Below are 24,887 nucleotides of genomic sequence, written 5' to 3'. Positions count from 1 at the left end.
GACCGTAGGATGGGTATAGAGCATGTTGCAGACCATTCTGTTTTCACTCAATACTTTACAGCAGGGGTTAATGCATGCCAATCTAGCTCTGGCTTGTCTTTACACTCCCAAACCCGTGGGCAGTGAGGCCCGTGTACCACTCCTGTTTCTTAGCTGCATCTGCTAAATCAGTGAGGACTAGGAATGCAAATTGTGACTTTTCAGATCTGACTCCATTGGCCTCAACAAATTTCAGGCAGTTCTTCAATCCTGTGAAACTTGTCTCAAACAAACAATCGTTATCTAAGATATCAAAGATGCCTATCTTGCATTTGGCCTACTATAATAAATTCCTTTCACTTGTGGTTGTCTTAAAAATGTTAGCCTTCCAATAGTTTTTATGTGGAGTGGATATTCCAGTCTGTCAAAGTTCTAGTTCTCTGAAAGTTTTGATCTAGAATGTAGCTTCTCTGCATATAACTTCTTTGAGAAGTTTCAGACTTGTACTTAATCAAAGATTTACTCGTCTCTAGAAAGGTATTTCTACATTTCAGCAAACCAGTTGATGCTTGGCGCCATTCAGATGCATCTGTTTTTGGCAGGAATCTGTGCCTATTATTCTTAATTGACCTGAAAATGAGGCTTGACAGATGAGCAGTGAATCGTGGCATGGTGCTTTTTTAAGCAATGCGATGCTTAAACAAAATGGAGAATTAACTATTGTGTGAAATGCCGTACACTGCTCAAGCTAATTTATTTTAACTTTAGACAACTCCTTTTCACCAATGAAATTTTAATCAAAATTTCAAATGCAGCCTCCCATTACAATACCCGATACTGTTGACATCTAATGGAGATATATATATATGTACAGTACTCTACTTGCAATGTATAAATTTCCATTAGAAGTTGACAGTGTTTCTAACCCTGGAATTTGATTAATGGAGAAAAGTTTCCTTCCTGCTCCATGATTCTCACTCTCACCTCTTACTTGATGTGCTTTGGTATCTTGGGTAATGGTAGTGTGTGTTTGTTGTTGTTACCAATGGCAATGAGACTTCTCAGAGCATAAGGGAGGCTTGTGTAGACTAATTCCCAGCAGTCTTCCTTCGATTACACTTCGTAGTGTTACAAAGAGGAGTGGAGACATACATTTCTGTACTCTGCTGACTCATTGGGATCGGTGAAAATGAGGCAAATCTAGTGTCTCGCCGCTGCGTGTCACATCTAACCAGGTGCCTGATGTGTGTGGGCATCTGCTAATGATGAGGTTTGAAATGCTTTGGCTTATTACATTGGCATTGAAAATGAATGAACTGTCTCCCATTGAAATGAATGTACTGCAATTTAAATAAAATGTGTGAGGTCATGTGAGTAATTTTCCAGAATTGTGTTGACACGAAGGTGGGGACCAGATGATTATACCCACTGCATAAAGTTGCCTTCCTTCGCCCGTTGTCCAGAAAATTTAATTAGAATCATCTGCTAGCACCTTTCAGTTTTTCAATAGAATAAAGAAAATTGCCTCAACAAGGAAAGGACGTCTTCCACTTTTTGTAAGCTACATATCATCTATCAAGTAAATAAATGGACCATTAATATCCAGAAGCAATTATTTTTATAGGGTTTTTCCACCCTTCACAAGAATAAGACGTGAAGCCTTGTAATTTGAAGGGTACAGGTGGCGTGATGTTTGCAGTATTCTGTACTGATTTTCATTGGGAATTAAAGGCAACTGCAAAAACTGTCAAAATAAGGATTGTAAGCAAACTACTAAATGTAGAAGACTGACGGGAGGGGAAGCGGGGTGGCTGATGGCATGGTCGAAGAGGAGGGTCTTGAGGCGGGACTTGAAGGAGGCTAAGGAGGGGACGAGGCAGAGTGATTGGGATGGAATTCCGGAGGTTCGGGGCATAGTGGCTGAAGGTGGGGCGGGGGATGTGCAGCAGGCCAGAGCTGGCTGAGCGGAGGGAGCGGGCGAGTTGGTAGGAGTTAGGAGGTCGCAGAGGTTGGGTGGGGCGAGGCCATGGAAGGGTTTGTAGGTGCGTATTAATAGTAGAGAGGCAAAGTGTACAGTGACTTACATTCAGAAGGGAACTAATGAAGACTGTTGCAATATGTTTGAATTTAGCCCTGATTACTTTAGATCAAACCTTAAGCAGCTTTGGTATTCATGTACAAGATGATTCACCATTTGTGCAATGCTACTTATTTTGTATGACTCAACTGTCATACTCGTTTGCACATTTCAGGCCAGGGTAGAGACAGTTAAGTGCATTCTGCTGCAGATTGGGAGACCTGTGGCCCACTCTGAATGGATGCAGGCCAATCAAGAAGATTAAAAGTAAGTGAGGAGACTTGAGCTAAATTGCCCCATCTGGTGACAGATCAAGTGCAAAGGAAACAATGACAGGCAGAGATATCAGGAAATCATCCATCTGTCCTTTCAGCCGCTGACCATTGTGTGATGGTGGTAACACTTAACAGGGAGAACCGAATAGAAGTTAACCTGACACGGCACTGATTCAGTTCTTGTTGAGCATTTTACTGCTGTGGGTAAGCAGAAATCAAGTTCCTGAAGTGCTTTTTCACCACTTTGAGGGTATAATGGTGCCAAATAGGTGTTAGAACAGATCACTCACAGTTTATAATCCCCAGACTACAATGATGGCTTTTTTAAGAAAAAGGGAATAGGTCCTTTTTTATACACGGAGCCTTATTGCAAGATTCTTAAATTGGTATGGTTAGGCATATCTATTACATTTCTGTTATAATGGATTGTGTGATGTAGCCTTAGAGTAACTTTCAAGTGAATGGGGTGAGTACTTCAATTTGCTGCCTTTTCTAATACCATTGATGGTCAATGTTGCCTTGTACTTGGCTCTATTCTGTGTATACAAAATTACATAGAATGTTATCTCCATTGTAGTACGGACATCTTTTCCAAAGCCTTCACCTTGTGTGTGTGTGTGTGTATATTTTTTTTGGTTAGCTGGATATCTGAAGTGTGGAAATCCATCATCAAACATAATATTCAGAGTAGAAAGCTCCTCCTCTGTATATGCACACCACCTACGCATGGAAATGTCCTTGAGTCTGGCTTTGTAGGGCTGTGAAAAACAGCTGAACATCACAAGCTAGTTTCTCTTTCCCCGTTTATCCCTCCTCCCAAATCTTTGCAGTGGTGTGCATTCTTTGTATTGGTGACCTGACCCAGCGAGGACTTCCCAAAGCCCGATTGTAAATGTTTTCCAAGTCTACTTGTCCATAAACTACATCCTAATTGACAACATTACTGAGCTGCTCTGGCTGTGCAAATAAAATATTTTTGAACTGATTTGATTTACACAGCCGGAGGGATTCCCTATATGATCTGCAAAATGTCTTTGTTTCAAGTGCTGTGCTAAAGATAGGTTTGTACTGTGTGAGGACATTGTCGGATTGAATAACAGCTTTGTTTTCTTGAGGATATTTTGACATTTGGGTGGAGCAGACTTTACATGGAAACCAAAGTGCATCCTGGCAACCAGAGCAAACTGATTTTTATCTAATTATATCCATTCTAATTTACCAAACCTAAATTTTCTCTTGCTTACGTCAAAATCTACTTTAACATCTATATAAAAAGTTCCCTTTCCTGGAGGAAGTTTCACTGCCTTTTCTTCCCCTCCCACTGAGCTGAGCCCTCTCCAGCACCTCAACCAAGTAGCCATATGTGGGAGTCTGATCGTATCCTCACCCAGAGTCCATTTACCTGCATTCTTGAGCAAGAGCCACTGTTCAGCAATGGGGAACAGAAACCCTAGCTGGTTTCTCCTCCTTTAAACCAAAGGCAAAATGTAGACCAATCAGGTCACTCTCTCTGAGCTCAACTAATTCAGCTCAGATTAAAAGATCTAGCTGGGACCTTCCCATTCTGCATGTCTCAGTTAATCACTGGATAAACTTGTTGAACTTCAATAGAGCCAATAACTACTCTTTATAGTTTTTGGTAATTTACAAACAGTGCTATAGCTATAGACACGACGGAAGCTACACTAATCACAGCAAAATGATATTGACTAAAATGACCCCATCTGAGGTTCTAGCAATACAGAAGCCATAAAACTAACCCTCTTCTATATACCTAGTTTGGTATGGTTTCTAGTTGTTGCGATTTAGGAATGCCATTTTCTGGGAATTTTGGTTCAGTTTAGTTTGGATTGTAGTCCATGAATATTCAAATCATGGCTGAAAGCCTAGCAACAAGGATTTAACCTATGCCACCTACTAGTCCTAAGAATTTTCTACAATTCTGCACAATCGTAGTTTCAGACAAAATAGGCTTGTTGAACGTCAGGATTCTAAAACTTTATTTCAAATATTTGTTTCTACTATTCTGAATAATAAGGGAGGGTGGGGGAAGGAAAGAGAAACTACTAGGCAACTGGGCCGGTTTGGGATGTGGGGCTGTGGGGGAGATGGATAGAGGAGGGATGACTATGCAAATTGAAGTGTTAGTTTGAATGTTTAGAATTCAGTTTAGTGTTGCTTGCCATGGCACCTTTTTGTACCACAGCCACTGTAATCATTTTTGCTTGTGTTTGTGTGGATTCTGCATTCATCAATTCTAAGCAGCCTGGAAGTGTTCTTTTAGCTCCAGTGTGTTATCTTGCAGGGGATGTTTTGTTCCAGATGGCAGAGGTCCATAGGCAAATCCAGATTCAGCTGGAGGAAATGGTGAGTATTCCTTTTAAGGTAATGTGAGTGCACACTTGGATTTCCATTGAACAAATCTTTGTCAAGGAGTTTATCCATTAAAAATTCTGTTGGCATTGTGAAATGGAAACTGTAGTACCAAATAATCAGTAACTGACTGACTTTCACCTACATGCTATGCTCACTTGCGTTGCCTATAAGCACAGTCATTACACTGCAAAGGGGTATGCTCCTGTGAGCTTTGAGGCATCTAAAAGAAGGGAGTTTCTTTCTCTCGGTATCTTGGTCAACAATGCCCCAAATAGAATTGGTCACTCACTGTGCAAACTGGCTGCTGTGCGTTGCTCACAAAAATAAAAAGCTCACTCAATTTCACAGTAATTTCTCTGAAGTGCTTTGAGGTGTCCTTCCAACATGATAAAGCACTATTGCAAATGCATTTGAAATCTAAATAGTGGTCTTTGCACTGTTGAACATTTTGTAATAAATATGCCATGTGATTCATAAGTGGGATGGGGGAGGGAAGAGAGAGCTTTAATTGTAATGAACCTACATTAATTTCAGTGAAAAAATCAAAGTAATTAGGTTGATAGGAATGAGGAAAAGTGTTCATGCGCGTGTGGTAAAATTATAGCTTATGGAGCTGAACACTGGAGGAGGGAAACATCTTCATTGTATGAATAATCTGGGGCTCTGGGGTACAATCAGTGTCTCTCCAGTAGGTGGGTAGATGTGAGTGTGCATGTGTGGGTGTATTGGTGGGTGGGGGGGGGCTTATTGAAATTCTTACAGTTGACATTTCTTTCTTACAGCTGAAAGTCTTTCATGGTGAGCTGCTGACTCAACTTGAGCAGAAGGTTGAATTAGACGCCAAGTACTTGAGTGTAAGTCTCAGGATTGTATTATATAATGCAACAGTATTTATTCTAAACACTACCCTAAATTCTTCATATTAATTATGAAGGACTAAGGAGAGTATCTAGCCTTAGTTCCTTGAGCATTGTGCTGTCAAAGTTGTCTTCAAGGCTTCTGAATTGGCTGCCAGAGAGGGAGTTCTCACTGACATCAATGCTATGGTATTCTTTCTCTTCAGACTTTCTGCTGTATGTTATTTTGTGTTGCTGTTTATGTATTTTGGTATGCAATTAATGTGCCGTCCCATGTGAACTATTACAATGAGGTTCTGCAGTTGATGTCTTTTGGAGCTAGTAACTAATACAAGCATTTGGGGCAGACAACATCAATCGTTTCTTGAATTGGGTCATTAAACACTTTTCAGTTGCTCACCCGATAAGGTGATGTGCCAGTTAGTTTCCCAGGGATAATTATAATGTATGGATATATGAGATTTAGCACGTCAGGAACTGTTCTGTGGGTGTGGACAAGCTGTGTGCTGAAATCTAGATGGGGGTAAGCATCTGAGCTCATTAAAGTCATCAGACTGCATGTGGTGATGTTGCATTTTTTTCTTTACCCTACTACCATTTGCAACTTGTATTTAAATTGCTAACATCACGCAGTAACCTTAATGCAGATGAATTAAAGCTTCTGATGAGAAGCTGTGGGAAGGAGACCCAATTTCTCTTCCTCCCCCTCCATTGTTGAGGCGTATCAAAGTAGTATTGCATCTTATATTTTTGTTCACTATTTCCTGAAGGCTACATTGAAAAAATATCAAGCAGAACACAAAGCTAGATTGGAGTCGTTGGAAAAATGCCAAGCAGACCTGAAGAAACTTCGAAGAAAGAGTCAAGGGAGCAGAAATCCACAAAAATATCGAGAGAAAGAGATGCAGGTATGAGCCTACATCTAATCATTTACGGTGACCATCTATTATTTGTTTAAAAAAAAGGATTTTATACTTACACTTAAAGTTCGGTATCCAGACACTTTCTCACTTCCTTTTTAAGCAATTTTCAGGTTGTGTACAATTTGACTAAGTTGCCTCAAAATTACATAGTAGGAAGTTTTCTTTTCCTCCCCTTCTCCAGCACTTCAGAGTGTTATAATTATGGTACAGTAGAACCTCTGGTGTCGCGTCCTCCATGCTGTACACATCTGCAGCACACAGGAAGTGAGGTTGGGCGACCTATTGATCTGCTAATGGTTCATAAAGTGAACAAATATCCAAGCTGGTTTCCTCATGGAAGACCTGAAACGCAATACATTTTCCCACACTTATTGCAGGAGCTTGTTACCAATGAGATATTGGTCCTGGATGGTCCAGTATTGTTGCTATGATTCCTTGTAGCTTTGCTATCATATGTGCTTTTGGGGGGTGGGAGGCAGTGCCAAGCTTACTAAAACTTCATAATCCTGCAAAAGCATTCAGCTTGTGCTTTGTAGTCAGGCACATTGCACCATTGTGGCTTTAGAATTGCAAGCTATAGTAGGAAATAGAACTCTACCCTCTTGAGAAGTATGAAGCTAGTGATTGCAATGTTAGTTTTATTCCAGGTTGAGAATACCTCTCAGATCATATAACTTTTGTGATAGCTTATAATAGGTAACTTTTAAAATCTGACACTTTCTGCAGCACTCTAAAGTAAATATTGACATTCAGTTATTAGTTGAAAATGCTTTACTCGTTTTTTGCTTTAGTTTTGCTCCATTGCTTCATTGTTAATTCACTGGAATTCTGAGCTAATTTTCAGCAGGGAAATTCAAACCTCATCTCTGTTTTAATGAGTTGAATAATGCAGTCTGCCTAATTCCCTTAATATGCACAGCTACAAGGGGAAAAACAATTTTTTTTTGGAGAAAGTTGTGTCCTCAGCATTTGGTGAACTCTATCCTTCATCTTGTAAGAAGCTATGGTGACATTAGCTATTCACTACTAAATTGTTTAGCGGAGAGTGCACTCAGTTCACTATCGGATTATAGTCAGCTGAACCCTCCTAAAACCATTTAATAGCTGCAGTTGTTAATATCTAAGCCATGTAAACTTTTGAAAAAGGTAAATCACATTCCTTATATAATTCCTGGGTTTTGCTTTGAGGAAGGGCAAGCCTGAAATCTGAATTCTGCAAGCGTACAACTGCTCTCACCACCCACAGATTGGCGTGTTAACGCTGTACATTTGTGACTAACGTCATCCCCAACATTCATATTCTCATTGATATTCAGCTGCAAGCTGAAATTCACTGCCAGAGATGAATTGCAAACGCAGCTCATCTCGTAGCTGCTAAATTTAGTAAATCCTCAAAATAGTGAAAGGAGAGCTAAACAAGACAGTTATTTTAATTTACCGCTTATTCCCAGGCTTCTGCCATTGCTGGATTTGAAGCAAAACAATGTATTTGAGATTTTGGAGCAGAGTGGTTTCTTCTCTTTCTCCTCTCTGCTTTTTTTAATTGCTTTCCTCTCCTGCACCCTGTGGAAATGAAACTTTAGCTTCAGTCACCATGCTCTTTGAAATGCCATGGCTGAGACAGGGAATTCACTGCAGTCAACAGCTTTCACACTACACTTCAGAGTGTAAACGCAGACGGCCCATGAGTTTTTATTAATCTATAATCGTGTGGGAGATTGTAGCATTAGCAATGAACCCACAATGGTAACCATCCTCAATTGTAAGCTTCCTCATAGCTTTGAACCAGATGAGCTTTCTGATTAGTTTTTAATCTTAACTTTGAACTGAAAATGTGATTCCTCCCTATTTCACGTAAGATCTCATACCAAGTTACCAACTGTAGAAATAATATGACACAATTGCCACACGCAAGTTCAGTCTGTTATGGTGACATGGCTCATGACTTCAGTATACCGAACAGCCTTGAAACATGAATGATTATTGACTTTTCTGTCACTGGTGCAGTAAAATGGCTGATACTCCAGTCTGTCCCTCTGATTTTCCTCCTGTAACCAAAGCAATATCTTGTGACTCTATAAACTTTGGAATCTGTACACTGCAAGGTCTCATTCTCATGCTTTTTAATTGGTAACTCTTTTTATAAAATGCTTTATGGGAGAGGTGGATAGATTCCCTTGAGTACTCCTTGTGTGCCTAGTGAGACTGCCAACCACCATGTGAGTCATACACTGCTCAATTGCCGAGCAATGCATCATCGGTGCTTTTAGTGAACTGTCATAACATTTAAAATCTGTTGCAAATGCTATCTGTAGATGTGCTGTTTGTAAAGGACAATAGCAATAACAGTTGCAAGAATACAATTTGGACTTGAATACAAATCTTTCTCAGGAATTTCCTCATAATAAATGGTTTTAGTCAGTCAAATCTTGGTAGTTTAAATAAAATCACTTTTTTGTTACAAACACGGTACTAATGGTTTAAAACTCAATATCTCAAATGAGGTAGTGTAGGAGCGATTCAAAGGTTTTCTTAGCGGTAAAACCACTGGAGTCCAGGAACTTCCATTGTGTCTAATTTTCCTTTGGTTAAATTGTTTTGCTGTTCATTTCAGAAGAGTTTTTTATGAGCAACATGATTGAAACCATGGCTTGGCTGTTGTGTAGCTCTATGCCTACAGCTGAGTGCATGTAACAGACTTGTACCTACCTTGCATACATCATTTTATATAGAAAATAATGTACTTGTAAAGTATTCAAACTATTGCTCATCCCCAATTCTCCTCTTTATTTTTCTGTTGTGTTGTCTCTCGGTGATGTAGTTCTTTCTGGTATGTTGTTCCGTTATCATTTACTGGTGGAATATTTGTCTTTTTGCATTAAATAAATAAATGGCTTAAGTCCACACGCCACCACTGAACATAATTATATCTTTCAATTAACTTGTAAACTCTGCAGTTGATGTGTGCTTCTTCTTCAGCTTTGTAAAACCTTTTCAGTATTAAGCTTCAGCTTTTCTCCTCCCCCCCCCCCCCACCAAACTCCATTCATTTCATCTTTTCTATTTGAAGTATATTCCTCTGCACTGCAGATTTTTGTTTTGCCTTGTAAGCAAGATTTTTTTTGCGCACATTGAGCCAATTCCTCTGTCAGTGAACAGCCATCCAGACATTGGCGATGGGTTTGAGCCCTCTCCAGAACGAACAACTTCCTCACATCAAAAGATGCACTTGGGGCTGAAATTGTCCTGCAGAATGCTGGAGTGAAATTCCAAATCTGACAACTGCTTCTTGGGTACTTGTCTTCAAATCTGAAGTGTGCAGATTTGCCAGCCTGACATGTGGTGGACAGACGCACAAGTCCTAAATGAACTGCAATTGTGCATTTTGAGTTTTGTTTTCAGTGAACCCTGTGGCTGATCTGGTGCCAACACTGTTGGGAGTAATTCTTCAAACACTTGTGGGAAAACAGGTTTCCAAATCGAGACCAAATTTAAGAATTTTCCAAAATTCTCCATAATCTTAATCTTTAGGACTGTGATCTTATAGTTAAGATGAGACTTTTGTTGCGGAAGTAGATATTTAAAATCTCAGTCTTTTAGCTTTCTCTTCTCCCCTCACCACACACACACTCTCAACCTTGTTACTGAGATGGTACAAAAGGAGTGGTGGTATGAGACTTGCTTGCTTAGGATTATAGCTTTGGATTGTACCAGGATCTCCTTTACTGCGCCAGAAATCTGAGCAGCCTTAAGTTTAATTGGCAGCCCTACACAATGATGCAAAGAGCACTCTCCAGCTCAGCAAGTGGCAATACCCTGACAGCTCGGAGACTTAATTACTTATATCAAAAGAGACATTTCTGTCAATTTCTGCAGGATTTAAATGTAAAATGATTGTGATTTGGCCCTGAGAGCCAAGTTATTGTATGGTGGGTTATGATTCACAAGTGAAATGATGAATGCATTTTAACTCATTCCAGTCATCTCAGGACCACTTTAAGCATGCTGTTCAGATATTTATTTTCGGCTGTGACTCAGCTGTGGTCATCAACTGATTCAAGGGTCACACTGAATGTGATGTGACTGTGATTTGAGTGTTCACAAACTTGTGGGTTTCCATCCCTTGGAGTGTGGTTTCATACTATATGAAAAGAATCTCCTGCATGGCATGTTTCCTGTGGCCATGGCAACAACCTAACACCAGTAAATTTGCTTGGAATAAAGGAGTGAGTCATGGAAAATGACTTTTCTGTGTGTAATTTGATATCAAAGGTGTTTTTCGAAAGACCTACTAGAATTTTAAAAGTATACATTTTTAATCTACATGGAAATCTGAGGGATGTTAAGTCGCTGTTCATGACATAAGGGATTTAAGGTGCCAAGTGTAGCAATGGGTATAAATAAAATATGTGACTGATACTTTTACTGTTAACTTTACGTTATATACTGGAGGTTATGTATGTGGGGGGTTAGGTGTTTCTCCAATCTATCCCATTTGATTCGGTTGGAATCATAATAATTTAACATTGCCTCTCTGATGTATTTTTGGATCCTTGCATAATAAATATTTTATGGGTGAGCGAGTGATTAAGCACTTTTATTAACAGCATAAAAATGGTGTAGTTCACTGATGAATCTGTAGCTTGCTTTCTGTTTGATGTCAAATCCCGAATAAACTTAATCCTCTTGGACTCCTCCAGTTACTACGCATTCCTAAACTATAATCCTTCCACCAATATACTTTCCTAATGGAGGTACAGTGGTATTTGAGTGAAGTACTTCTTTCTTCTTCTTTCATCTATAATCTCTTCCCATCCCACTGTAAAATTGGGATTATTTTCAGATGTCAATAGAGCTTCAACGATTGCACTTCATCGCTGATTTTTCGGCTAACAATCAAATTCTATTCTTGGCTAACGTTTTTTTTGCTGCAAAGTATTACTTAGTCGCATCTCTTACTCCGTGCCTCATAACTTGGCAAAGAACAAGTTTCTGAAACACCCTGGTTGCTTTTTTTGAAACATAAGTGTACAAAATGCCAATGAGCATTCATGGCGTTCAATGTTTGATACCTTACTAGTGGCTCTTAAGACAAGCAGATGTTCAAGAAAATAATAGTTGAGCTAAGTTACAATTCTAGAGAAGTCCATCGAAAGAATTTAATCAGATTTAACTTGTAAAAAAATCTTTCTGAAATGTCAAGTCATAAGAGATTATAACGGATGTGAGAATACGCTTTCTGGGGCTACAATCTTGTGATCTTGAATTAATTTTCTTTTATATGTCCTTTTTCCCCTCAAACAACAGCAAAGATAATTGTTTAATTGGATATTGATTATAAGGGTGGATTTAGGTCAGAATGCATTATATTAAACTCGATGTCTTCACCAGTGAATGCTTTTGTAGGAACTGTGCCCTTTCTGTGTTGTGTGTGAAGTGATGCTTTAATGTTCAGGATTCGCAATGAACATAGGAGGAATATGCTAGCTGTTGTTTGAAGGCCACTTAGGAAGAGAAGGAGATCATTAAAACAGACACTTCTGAGAGATTTCACTGTGTGCTCAGGTCAATTATTGTGTCTTGAATAATTTCAAGCTTGAGATCTGTTAACCCATTACTAACAGTACATGTATTTATCACATCCATCCCTGCATTAATGTGTTTAGGAGAATGGTTGTGTAGTACAGTGCTTATTTAGCTTGTTTCAAAGGAATGGTAAGAATGTTTTGATGGTTTATTAATCATTTTGGCTTCAATCAAACTCCTGATCTCATGCAGTGGCTTCACTTTTTCCATTTCTCAGATGGGAAATGTGCTCTACTCTCCCACAGCAATGAGCTTCCATGGTTGAATAGCTATTGCCCACATTTCCATGATTGAATAGTTAATGGTAACATTCGCATCTTGTAACTGTTGGGATAGTGAGTTATTTAATAGTTTAGCAATGTAATTGCTTACAGTTATGATGCAATTGCATTTTCTTGTTAATAGTGGGGTTCGTTTTTCACTTTTAACCCTTATCCTCTCCTAAAGGCACAGCCTCTTGCTAGAGTATAGCCATTAGCAGCTATCTACTACCTCACCCACTGGGTATTCTTCATATATAAGTCTTATCAGCAATTCTCATTTGACATGAAGTGCTGCATTGCACTGTGTGGTTCTTACCTACTTTTAGCAAAGTTCATTGAAAATTGTATGTAGGATTCCTGATTCTTCCTCTGCTGCCTCCTCCTCCCCTTCAGTTTGAATTCCTGAAATAATCATAGCAAAATCATATTCCCCAGAATTTTGGGAAACATGCACTAATGGGTATAATGAAAAAGTTGTGATGAATTTTGGTACTACATCAAATATTAAAGGTCTGTAGACTTATTGAGCAAGTGTATAATGCTTCTATGTATTTATATATGATAGCAAACCACAGTTTAGAAGAAAAGATTGCAGCAGCGATTCAGTAATAAAAAAAGTTCGTTCTTAGTCATTTGAAAGGTATCTTCTTTTCTGTTCATTGCAGTTTGTGGAGACGATAAGCAATAAGCAGAGTCAAATGGACAATCAAGTGGCCGAGGGATACAAGCAGCACTGACTGAAGAACGCAGGCGGTACTGCTTCCTGGTTGAGAGGCAATGTGCCGTTGCCAAGAATAAGATGGTGTACCACGGGAAGGCAAGTAATGAGTTTTCTTTCAGGAAGAGAAGAAATGAGATTCCAATATTGATCAAACAGACTTGATTCTCAGAATATCAGTGTGTTTTAATCCAACTTGGAATTGAGGTTCCATCAACTTTTGCCACGGCAATATCTGTCTTTAATGACCTTGTTGTTGCTCCTTAGTATCAAATTAATGAAATGTTCCAATATATGACTAATAATGGGGTAATTTCTTTGAATTCTTTTTCAGGGCAAGGATATGATAACGCAGAAGCTTCCTGGCTGGCAGCAGGCCTGTAGCCATCCATCCAAAATTCCCGATCGCTCAATGTTGTTGGTACAACAAATGTCTTCAAGCGCCCCAGGAACCCTCATTGCTGACCCCATGCCAACTACTAAATCAGGTCTTGTTATATCAGACCCCATTCCTGGTGCTAAACCTCTGCCTGTACCTCCAGAACTTGCACCCTTTGTTGGCGCAGGTGGACTTGGTCACGGTTCGGTAAGTACTGAAGTTCTCATCTTGATAATCGTTATGTTTGTTAAGTGTGTCTGGTTCAATAAAAATGTAGAACATTAGCAGAAGGTTTCCATCTGCTTTTGGGTATGTATAATGTGTTTAAAAGAAATAAAAAAAGCACATTTTGATTCCTGTCATTTATGCTATTGTGTAGTTTTTCTAATTGCATTTTTATTCTGGAGATGAGTGGGTTGTTTATGAACTTAGCTGCCTCTGATTTCATGGATTGTGCTTTGACTGGTTCCTCGAGAGAGTATCAATATTTTAAATTGAGATCAGTAGGGGGAGGGGGAAGAGAGTGTCTCCCTGTAGGACTGATTACTCGTCAGCAGGAAGTCTGTTCACCCTGGCAAAAATGTACAGGCCATTGTCAAAATGTTACTGCATAAGGATAGCAACAATCCACCCGAGACCTAGTTTAACCACTAACTACAACAGGTAATTTAGAAAGCTAAGCAGCCCCTTCAATCGTTTGGTTTGTTAGGAAATTAATCAGGCTCCCAGGTTGTTGGAGAACAAGCCCAATTTTGCCACTTTCTGTATTGTGCAGATCAGAAATGTGAACCTGCTGAACGAGCAATGTCTTACTGTGTTAACTGTTAATTGCAATTGGTAAATATAATTTATTTAGAGCCTTGGTTGATCAGCCTCACTAAATAAATCAAAACCAACAGCTGTTCATGTACTGAGGTTTTGATTACCACCCTCCTTAATGAAGTGCAACTAAACGTTGGTGAAGAATGAGAATAAGTCGGCGTTAGTTTTATTTAGTTTTAACAATTATTAGTCTTTGATTGCTCTTGATGTGCTAGAAAGTATTTTTGTGCAGTATAGTCTAAAATGAGTAGGCATAAATATAACCTGGCCAGTAGGAGATCAAAAAGAGTTTAGGAGGAACTTCTTTTGAGGGTTGGTGACGATGGGGAACTTGCTGCCCAAAGCTGTGGTTGAAGCAGTAAACATTATATTTAAGAAGAAACTTCAGGGAGAACGAAATGAGATGGTGGGGTGGGGGTGCGGACGCTCATGTGGAGTTTGAACACCTTCACGGGCTAATAGTAATAATGATGATCCTTGCATTTGATATAGCGCCTTATCACATCTTTGAGATGTCTCAAAGTGTATCAAAGAATATACTGTAAAGTGAATAGACTGTATATTTTGTGGGCAAAACACAGCAGCCAATTGTGCATAGCAGTGTCCCACAAACAATCGTGGATTGTGTGTGTGTGTGTGTGTGTGTATATATATATATAATATTTTCTTTGAAGGGATTATTACCCCGGGAAAAAAAAATTGGGCTGAATGGCCTGGTTCCAAAATGGAGTGTTTCATGTACTCTGCCCCAAGCTATGCTGGGCCCTGTTTGTATTCCTGATTAAAATGAAATGAGAGCAACTCCACTAGGAATTTAATCATTTACTTCTGTATGTTTTTTAAAAAAATTGCAGAACCAATTTGGTGTAGTCCTCCCTAGTCAATGGTGCTTGCAAAGCAAGAAGGGGAATTCTGAGAGCTTTTGGTTTTGAACGCTTTCTTTGTGTGTTGTGTTAACAGTAAATGTATACACCAGTGCTTAAACGATAAGATTAGCAAAAAAAACTGTTTTTTTATTTGCTGCAAAGGTGTTAGTCAAGAGTAAAAGTGGTGTTGCTTCATTATTTAAATATACAAAGCTACTTTCCACTTAAACTGATAATGAATCTGTTGATTTCCCAATTTCCTGTCTTATTAAACCATAAGCGGCTGTATAGCTATACAAGTCTCTGACGCAGGGAAGTGTGTGTTGCAGTGGCTTGCCTTCTGATGCTATTTTTTTTTCTGGGAATTGATTTAGCAGAAGGTGCAGTAAGTAAATGGTACTCGAGCGTGTGGGCTGGTTGAGGAAACTCATCATATGACCCAAAGAACATTCATTTACAGGTTTATTTTGGAATATGCCACTAGTGGCTTCACTGCAATATAAAGTCTGATGGCACTGTTCTGTTTCTGGGGTGATTACCACTCCAGTACAGCAGAATAAGCAGCAACTTGTACCATATGGGTTTACCAAAGCTACAGTGTAAGGGACTTCCTCTGAGAACACCTATTCGAGCTATATTGTCTACAATCTGCCACCCTTTCCAATCATTCGAACCAAGAGCAATTGCCCTTGTACATATTCCAGCAATGTGGGAATGGTTTAAAGTTGATGGCTTTAAAGTGTTTGCAGAGCAGTCTTGCAATGCAAAAATGGGTTCCCTATTTGGAAAGGAAAAAAGGCGTCCTGGCTGTACCCAATTTGCTCCTTTTCCAATAGCATCTAATTGCAGCTGTCTTGAGATTTTGTGAGAAGGCTGCTGTTTTTATACTGGAATCCGAACTGAAATGTGTTTACAAAATAAATTGGAACTGTAACTATATGTCGGTAATCGTGTTACAGGAAGTCAAAGCTGCTTTTCGGTGCTAATTACTCAACTCGTGATTGCATTGTGTGTTCAGCTGGACAGCACCATGGGATTAATCTTGTGGAAGGAGCAATGAAACACTTGCTTCTAAGTCAGCAAAACACCGATGGTTCTCCTGGCGTGACACTTTGAAAAATGTATCCCGAGTCCAAATGAGAAACTAGATGGTTTGATCCGTTATGTCAATCGTCACATATTGACATTTATGAAGTGTTGTGCAAAAAATGTGGCGATTGCATGCAATTAGGATTCTTATAGATTCCACAATGCTTCACCACTTGCGTCATTGTATCCCTGGACAATTCTTAATTTCTCACCTCGCAGAGAGTGAATATCAAGTCTTTCCCTCGTGGTTGCTCAGCTAAATAATTCTAGTGACTAGAAACTTTTTTAGATTTGCATTCCGCTGACCTGAACAGCTGGAACTCTGGCTGTTTTCTGCCAGTGAAGTATTTTTCACATGTTTTTGATACTTTATCTCTGGACAATTCTATTCTGAGATTAAAATCTTCTAGTTGTGAATCTCATATCTGTAACAATCTATGACTTTCTTTATTGCAATACTGATATCCTGTGCATCTGAACCGATCACAGTTCTGTTGCGCTTGATACTGTAACTGCATACTGATATCCCTTTGACACGCAGTAAGTGCAGCCAGAAAGTATTCTAATTGACTGAAGTTGATGAATCTGTTCCCTTGAGCTCATACGCACAGGAATTTGGAACAATGAATATGAATTATTCAAATAGCTTAATGATACCAATTTAAATAATGACGTCTATTTGACATGTTGATAACCTTCAGGCTTTCGTAGGATAATTAACATTTTAGAATAGTGTTCCGTTTAAGGTGATCAATCTAAAATGTATTATTTCGCAAGACACAAATGGGTGTATTCCATTTTTATGCAATTCTATAGAGAAATGAATAGTTGCACAGTTGATCATTGCTCCATTTGTGTGTTTACTTGGAAAGCTTTATGACTATTTTATTAACTCAGTGTGAGGGCGCTGGTAGCATTGGTAAATGTCTCCCCTTTCCTGAGGATGTCTGGTGGGAGGAATTTGATTATGACAATGTGTCATATCAGTTCATTGATTTTTACAGCTCTGACTATTTAAGTACAACTTAAAAAAACAACTATTATAACATTTGGCGAAATCTTGCTGAGGCAGCTTCTGATGTTTTCAAAACGTCTCAAAGTGCTTCACAGGACTTGTATTTTGGGGCAAGCGTGGCATCCAATTTTGCACACATTGAGTGTCTCACAAACAACTATGAAATGAACGATAAATTTTACCTGGGGGATTGTTGGCCAAGACACTGGGAGAAACTCCTTTCTCTTTTTGAATATTGCCACGGGATCCTTAACATCCACTTGAACAGTAGACAGGACCTTGATCTAGCATTGAATCCAAAGGATGTCTCTAACAATGCAGCACTTCCCCAGTGCTTATTAGAGTGACAGACTAGTCTATAATCTCAAAGCCGTGAGGTGGGGCATGAACCCACAATCGTTTGACTCTGATGCGCAAGTGCTGAGCCAGACTGACCCAATATAAACCTGGAGGTTTATTTGTGTAGAAACTTGTCCTGTGACCCTCCATTTCACAGGGAAGCTAAATTTTTGTTCTGCTTGATGAATGCTGAAAACTTTCTGGAAAATGTTTTCAAAATGATTTAGCCTCTGTTTATATTTTTCTGTAAGGAAATTGACTTCCATTCATTCCTTTCAAACTTTTTCCTAGCCTATTCTTGTAAACCATTATTTAATAATAACAAACCAGCATAGTTTCATAAACTCCCTCCTAGCAACCAGAAAACTGGGCCATAATTCAAGTCTGAATTCAGAAGTCTTGTGATATGTTCTTATTCACGTTGATAAATGAAACTTTGAACATCTGTCACAGTAAACAAACTTGACAACTGGCATAATTCCCTGATTTTTAAAGACTGAAATCTAAGTTGTATGTTCTGTTGAGTAATTGCTAACTCTGTCATAACAAGTTTTATCTTGTCAAGTTTCACCTCTGTTATGGACTCTACTTGTTTTGTATAAGAACATGAGAGATTTTTGGTTACTAATGGATTACTGGCAAAGCAGTCCTCAAATAATGGACCGGTGCTGCTTTCAACTATTTATCTTTGATACCAGTTGTACAGATACATTCAGCCTGAATTTCTTCCCAGATTATGCATTGCAAGCTGAGTAAATATTTCTTCTGTTTTTGTTTCAGTTAATGTCAAGCCAAGATATTGCATTAGTGCCTAATGGAGATTTATCACACTCCAATAATGGAGAATATAACCAGTCTGGCTGGTCTGATGTCAAGCCAAAGCCTCCTTCACCACCACTGCTCCCAAAGCCACAGACTGAAGTCTATTCCAATACGCTGCCCACACGCAAAGCAATGCCACTGAAAGCCAGCCCTTTATTATGTGAGTAACCTCAAATCTGGGTATTGTCTAAGACAAAAGAATGCATATTAAAATGGCAATGTGATGTGTCTAAATGGAGACAAGGAAACTCACCCTAATGCAGCAGCTGTACCATCACGGACTTACTTGTTTGTTTCTCTAGTCATGGGCTGTGTGCGTAACTGGATGTAGGTTTGATGCAAAGTGGTCATGAAATGCACTTAACCCTTCCCTTGTTTGATGAAGAGGAACAGCATTTGAGACTCGCACCACTTTCATCAAAAGCTGAGACCACCTGTAGTGACACTGCACTCACTCTTACCTACCAGCACCATCCCATTCAGCCTGTTGATCAGCCTTCAACTACTGTGAGCTTTTAAATCCAGTCACTTATGCACAATTGCAGCATTTAGCTCCACTCTGCTATTTTCTGTCTGACAACAGCACTTGTTTGTTTAATACGATTGGCTTTTTAAACATTTAATCGAGCATTTGAGACAATTGGGTTAGATAAAACCAGTTTGCACAAGTAAACTGTTTGTCCAAGGCGAGCAAACCCGTGGCCTCTTGGCGTGGGATTGGAACAGAGCTGCATGTCGCTAAGCTTGTTTTCTGCTTACAAAAAAACCCTCTTTATGGTGGTTTGCCTCATGAATTTGGGATGTGGGTGGGGATGTAGTCAAAACAAGTACTGTACTGAAATGACTTTAGATAACAACATGCCAACTCTGCCCTTTGGAAAAGATGTAGTAGAACTCTCTGCGCTGTGCGTTTTTCGGTCCTCTAAAGATCTAGAAATAGAGATGTCATTGCAAGTGTATTGAAGGTGCAAACTGTCCCCTCTCCTATACACACACACTCACTGCAGGTGAGGTTCACTGACTAACATGTTTCTATTTTAAGAGTTCATATTTTATCTCCTGCATGCATGCATCAAGGATGTTTAGGACTCATAATTCAAATGAAATACTCACTTGTGGAAGACTGATTATGAATTTTTTTAATATATATACACACACACAAAGCTTGATGTTTACTGGGTTACCGATCGATCCCCTTGAGCCATTGACATTCATTTCTCCCCAGTGTCTTTGGGAAGGGCGCGGTGTTCTGTGTTTTGATTTAACATTGCCACTTGCACTAGCTAGGCAGCATTAGTTACTTGGTGTTGGCGACACTTTGAGGCAACACCAGAGGTTTAGAACACAAGGTAGCATCAGTGAGTGCAGTCTCCCAATGACACTTCCTTTACTTTCTCTTCAGCTGAGAATAAGACTTTACCCAGGTCCAGCTCAATGGCCGCCGGGCTGGAAAAGAATGGCCGAACCAAAGTACAGGCCATCTTTTCACATCAAGCGGGAGACAACAGCACCTTGTTGAGCTTCAGCGAGGGTGACTTTATCACACTGCTCGTCCCCGAAGCCAAAGACGGCTGGCATTACGGAGAGAACGAGAAGTCGCGATTGTAAGTAACTCAGTTTAGCTTTCCTTTCACTGACCAACCCTAATTCTGCACTGACCATATTGAGACCTTCAGTGTCACTCGACAGTCCACAGGAATTTGTCTGTTGGTTAAAGGGAAGTATTCCACCACACACGCTCGCTCATTACATGATTAATTGTATTATACAAAAGATACTCTGTATTCTAGGAGTGCGAGCGAGTAAAATTGATGTCATTACTGCTTTTCGGTTGTATTTTATTTATGGAAGTTTATATGACCCAGGAATTCTGTTTGCTTTCAGGAGAGGATGGTTCCCCTTCTCCTACACCCGTGTTATACAGAATGGACTGAATGGCAAATTACGTAACAAGTAAGTAGTAATCCCAGTATTTTTTCTGCTGAACTTTCTACTGGTAACTGCATCTGCCCATATGGCCTTACTTTCCTCTTTGTTCTCTTACCCGCGCCCACCCCATTGTTTAACAGCCCCTCAAAGCAGAAGTAGGAGGGATGGCTGAACTTGGCTTTCCTGTACAGTAATTCCTGACACTCTGCACTGAGGTTTGGGATTTACCAGGTGTGGGGGTGTAAATCTGTTACTATGTGCTATCCTCTCCTTGGTACAGCCCGTTGGTGCTGTGTGCCAGCACCACCCCTGATCATTCCAGTTCAATTAAAATTAATCAAATTGCAGTACAGTACCTTGTTTTACCCAAAGATTTACAGGTTTCAGTAACGGTGGCCGAATTATTCCCTTGTTTTAATTTTGAAGTTTGTTTCTTCCCTGTGGCTACATTTTGAAATGTAGTGTATCCCTTGCTCAGCAAGATTATTATTCACACAAATAACGTCTGAGTTCACGTGGGAGGGGGAAGGAAAAGCTATTAGGTTTGCCACAGGGTGTTGTCATGGTGTTTAATGTAACAGATAATAAGACCAAATAACGGACTGTGTTTCAGAATTTTACAACTGATGAGGGTCAGATTATATTTTTTAAAAAAGACATAGTGGTACAATTCTGTATTTTGGGTGGCCATTAAAGGGTGAAAGGCAGCTAAAAAATAATAATAATCAATTGGTCACTTTAATCCATGACTGTTAGTGGGACACTGCTGTGCGCAATTGGCTACTGCGTTTTGCCCACAAATATATAGTCAATTCACTTTACAGCATATTCTGTGAAGCGATTTGAGACGTCTAGAAGATGTGAAAAGCTCTATATCAAATGCAAGGATTATTAGTGTATTAAAAATTATAGTGTTTTATACCGATGGATTTATTTTGATGCCAATCTATTCTCTCTTGCTTGAATGATTCAGTCCTGAATAATAAGAGAATTTGCTGAAGGTTTCCCCTTAGACTCCAGTATGTTGGTGGCTTCTGTAAAGGCTTGATGAGGTCAATGCACAAATTGCAGATCATTAAAATCCTTCATGTGTAGTAATAAATAATTAAAAAAGAAGAGGGTCAACGTATTGGCAAATAACTTTGAGAAATGTAGCCTATTAGCTGCTATGCAAACCTCTGGGATTCCCAGGATAACCCATTTGCTTTGTTAATTTACAGTTTGATCCATGTGAAAAGCTGCAGCACTGGAAACCTCCTTGAGAAGCAGGATCTGTCCATCCCTCCACCTGACTACAAAATGATCTCACAGCCTCAGCCCAAAACAAACACGAGCACCTTCAAACCCAGGCCATACAGTGTGGCAGTGCCGGGCTTTTCACAGGTACTTATCGTCCAGTGCAACCTTGTGCTAGTTTGCTTTCTCTTAACGTCGGACTTGCATTTTTGCTATTTTATAAAAAACGCTTATGGAGGTAATTGGGCTGTCTACCTTTAATGGTGAGTGGGTCCCAAGCTGTCAACGCTTGTCAAACTGAAGGCTGTCAACAGCAGGCAGCTCCTGAGAGAATCTGGTACAAAAAATACACCTAACCCACACAATCGCTGAGAAGGGTGATTCTTCATACAGAGATTGATGTAACTAAATAAAATTGTATCATAAATGTACAGAGCTTCAATATTGCGATGGATTTAGTCAATCTCACTCCCCTTCATCCCAAATCTCACTCCAATTATTTCCTCAAATGTTGACTGCATTTAAGCTTTGTGTCATGTATTTGTATTTTCACAAATGAAATCTGTTTTGCTAAAACCTGCGTACCATTGAATAAACGACTTTCGAATGGGGAGAGTTGAGTGCTGCCATGACTTTCAGAATATTTGCACCCAAAGGATTGACTTCAGATCAGTTCTAATGATTGTCCCGAACACAGAACCCCAGCGCCAAGAAAATTAGTTTTCTTACAACTGAAGTAAATCACACCACACCAGAGCTTTGCAGTGAAGTGCAGGTCTATCATTACAGTATAATGATGCCGTACAGCGCAGCTTCTTCATGCTACACAGCATTCCTTAATCCAACTTTCTAGGTCATCTGATCCTGGGCATCAAAACAAGTTGATCAATATTCTGGTCACAGCCTCTGAGACAAAGCCCAACTTTAAGAATGTAACAAATTGAGAGTTATTTATTGGCTGATTGCAGTTGAAATCGCATGAATACTCTCTGGACTAAGGGTGTTTTGTTCTATAATGTACTTAAAAATAGGAGCTTCTGAGAAGTTGGTTTTTGTACTGTTTTATGTAAGTGTTGCTTCAGTTCTGACCTTTCCAATTCATATTAAATCAGGTCAGTACACTGCCATACAGGGGCCAATCTCTGTGCCAGCGATTTTTATTTAATAACATCTTTTACATGAGTACTTAAAAAAAAAAACCTCATATATGCATTTCCCCCCCCCCCATCTCTCCTGCTTGTATTTGTCCTCTGTCTGACTGGCAACACAATCCAGCTCACTTGGCATCCCCTCGTGATTGTGGTTTATCAGGATGCCCACTGCAATAATGCAGGAAACACCTCTTTCCTCCTCTTCCCTTGTCCCAGATGATTCCACAAAGGCCGGGAGACAGGAGAACCTTGCAGCAAATAGGACTTCGAACTCCAGTGTGACCATGTTTATGTTCCTCAAGAGGCTGTTGTGGCCACACAATGGTATTGCTGATCTGGTTTCCAATGTTCTGATTACACCTAAAGCATATTGTGTTTTGGCCTTGCTTTTGATTTGGCTTTTGTGGAAGCAGCAACCTTTATAACTTTTTTTAAAAAATGTACAAAGAAGCAAAGTACACGCATGATAGGCTGGTTTGTTTGTTTAGTGATTGCTGCGTGCCTTTTCCCTTTTGCTTCTGTGAGTATATTGAGTTTGCAAATATTGAGTGAATTTCTGGTGTTTTCATAGCTGTTACGGTTCATAAAGCACCAAAACCGTTCTCGCTAATGGGGAAGTTACTTTATATTCAAATGTAACTTAAGAGCTTGGAACACGTGTGAATTCATCAGTAAGTGATGGTGATTAAACTGAGACAATAACCCATTATCAAATTCATAGATAATTTCCACGTGATGCATTAAACGTGCTTGATGTTGGCTACAGACAGCCTCTTGAAAGTGTTTGGTTTGCACAAAGAGTAAGCATTTAACCCTGACACCTAGTGGCCACTCTACTAATGTTAACGTATCTCTCTTTAAGGGCCTTGATAGCTACAGTCATTCAAGATTATCTCTCAAGTAAGACTCTATTCTTCTACTATAGTCTTAGACCCCAAATAACTGGTGTCAAATGTATTTTTTATCTTATGTCCTGGGAAAATGCATGCCTTTTAAATACGGCTGTAAAATTAAATTTTACAATTGTTTTCAGTGTATTTATTTGAAAATTACGATGCTTTCTCTTCAATAAGTAAATGGACTAGTTATAGAAACTTGTGTTTTTCTGTGAATTATTATTTTATTGTTGAATGTTTTGTTTTTTGCATTCAGTATAAAGTGTAATTTCCCTCCAGATTTTTCAAACCAACAGGTACAAACCTACTGAATTTTTTTCATTACAGTTCTGATGCCGAGGTTGCAAGGTTTTGAGTTTAACCTTCTGCCACATATATGGCCTCTCTAGATTAGTAAGTTTGGCATTTCCGTATGCCAGTCTCACTTTTATCACCTTGTCTGTTGCTGGTGACAATCACTCATTCCCCACTGTGGCTTCACAAATGGGCAAGTCCTGTCTCACTCACAGCCCTGAGCTAAATCTGTTTCTGCATTTCATCCTGTCCAAGACAACTTCTGCGTGTTAATTGTGTGAAATCATATGTCCGAATACTAACGAGTGCAGGGCAGCCTTTTAGTTACCTTAGACATTGGATTTAAAAGTGCATCACCCTTGCCCCCACCCTTTAGAACTCCATCCCACACTCCCTTTGCCTCACTCCCTCCCTTGTCTCCTTCATGGCACGTCTCAAGACCCTCCTCTTCGACCATGCCTTCGGCCACCCTCCTAACCTCCCTGCCCTCCACTCTCCCTAATCCCTGATTGCAGAGCGCCTTGGGACATCTTCCCGATGTGAAAGGTGCTATTCAAATGTAATTTTGTATTATATCAATTCACAATTTCCCCATGAATTCTCTTACCCCTCCTCACTGTAACTGTTTACATGGAAGCTGTGCACTTAATTCCTCTGGCCTTTCTAGCATTTGCTGCTCAGTGGCTGCAGGTGATGCAATGCCTTTGGGTTCAGAGCAGCTTCCTCCTCCCCACTCCCCATGGCACTCTGTATAGTGAGACCTGCCAAGAACTGACTATAGGCACTTAATGAAGGAAAGCGAGTGGAAGACACTAGATGCTGCTGTGGGACTAGAGATTGCAAGCTTCTTCCTGAGAGTCCAGCCCTGCACTTGCTGCAGGTCTTGAGAGAGAGAGAAGTCCTGATCCATTAAAGGAGGAAGGATCTTCACACCACCCCCCCCCCCCACCCACTAAAGCAGTGACCGCCGACAGATGTGCAGTTCAATGATTTGA

The 24,887-nt window shown here is 39.7% G+C and overlaps 1 protein-coding gene across 1 annotated transcript in view; it reads left to right on the top strand.

Annotated features, from left to right (window-relative positions):
- Positions 1-24,887, top strand: part of LOC103175568 (BAR/IMD domain containing adaptor protein 2) — a 43,419-nt gene that overhangs the window by 17,083 nt on the left and 1,449 nt on the right. Inside the window, 12 exon segments of the mRNA XM_042342299.1 lie at positions 4,637-4,698; positions 5,490-5,561; positions 6,335-6,472; positions 13,002-13,062; positions 13,065-13,153; positions 13,389-13,640; positions 18,345-18,546; positions 19,789-19,990; positions 20,271-20,339; positions 21,536-21,698; positions 23,565-23,602; positions 23,926-23,991. Of these exon segments, the coding sequence (XP_042198233.1) occupies positions 4,637-4,698; positions 5,490-5,561; positions 6,335-6,472; positions 13,002-13,062; positions 13,065-13,153; positions 13,389-13,640; positions 18,345-18,546; positions 19,789-19,990; positions 20,271-20,339; positions 21,536-21,698; positions 23,565-23,602; positions 23,926-23,953 (1,376 nt within the window). The 3' untranslated portion in view covers positions 23,954-23,991.

This window comes from Callorhinchus milii, unplaced genomic scaffold, assembly GCF_018977255.1.
Source record: "Callorhinchus milii isolate IMCB2004 unplaced genomic scaffold, IMCB_Cmil_1.0 Scaffold20, whole genome shotgun sequence".
Taxonomy (NCBI): domain Eukaryota; kingdom Metazoa; phylum Chordata; class Chondrichthyes; order Chimaeriformes; family Callorhinchidae; genus Callorhinchus; species Callorhinchus milii.
This window is presented reverse-complemented; position numbering and strand designations above follow the sequence as displayed.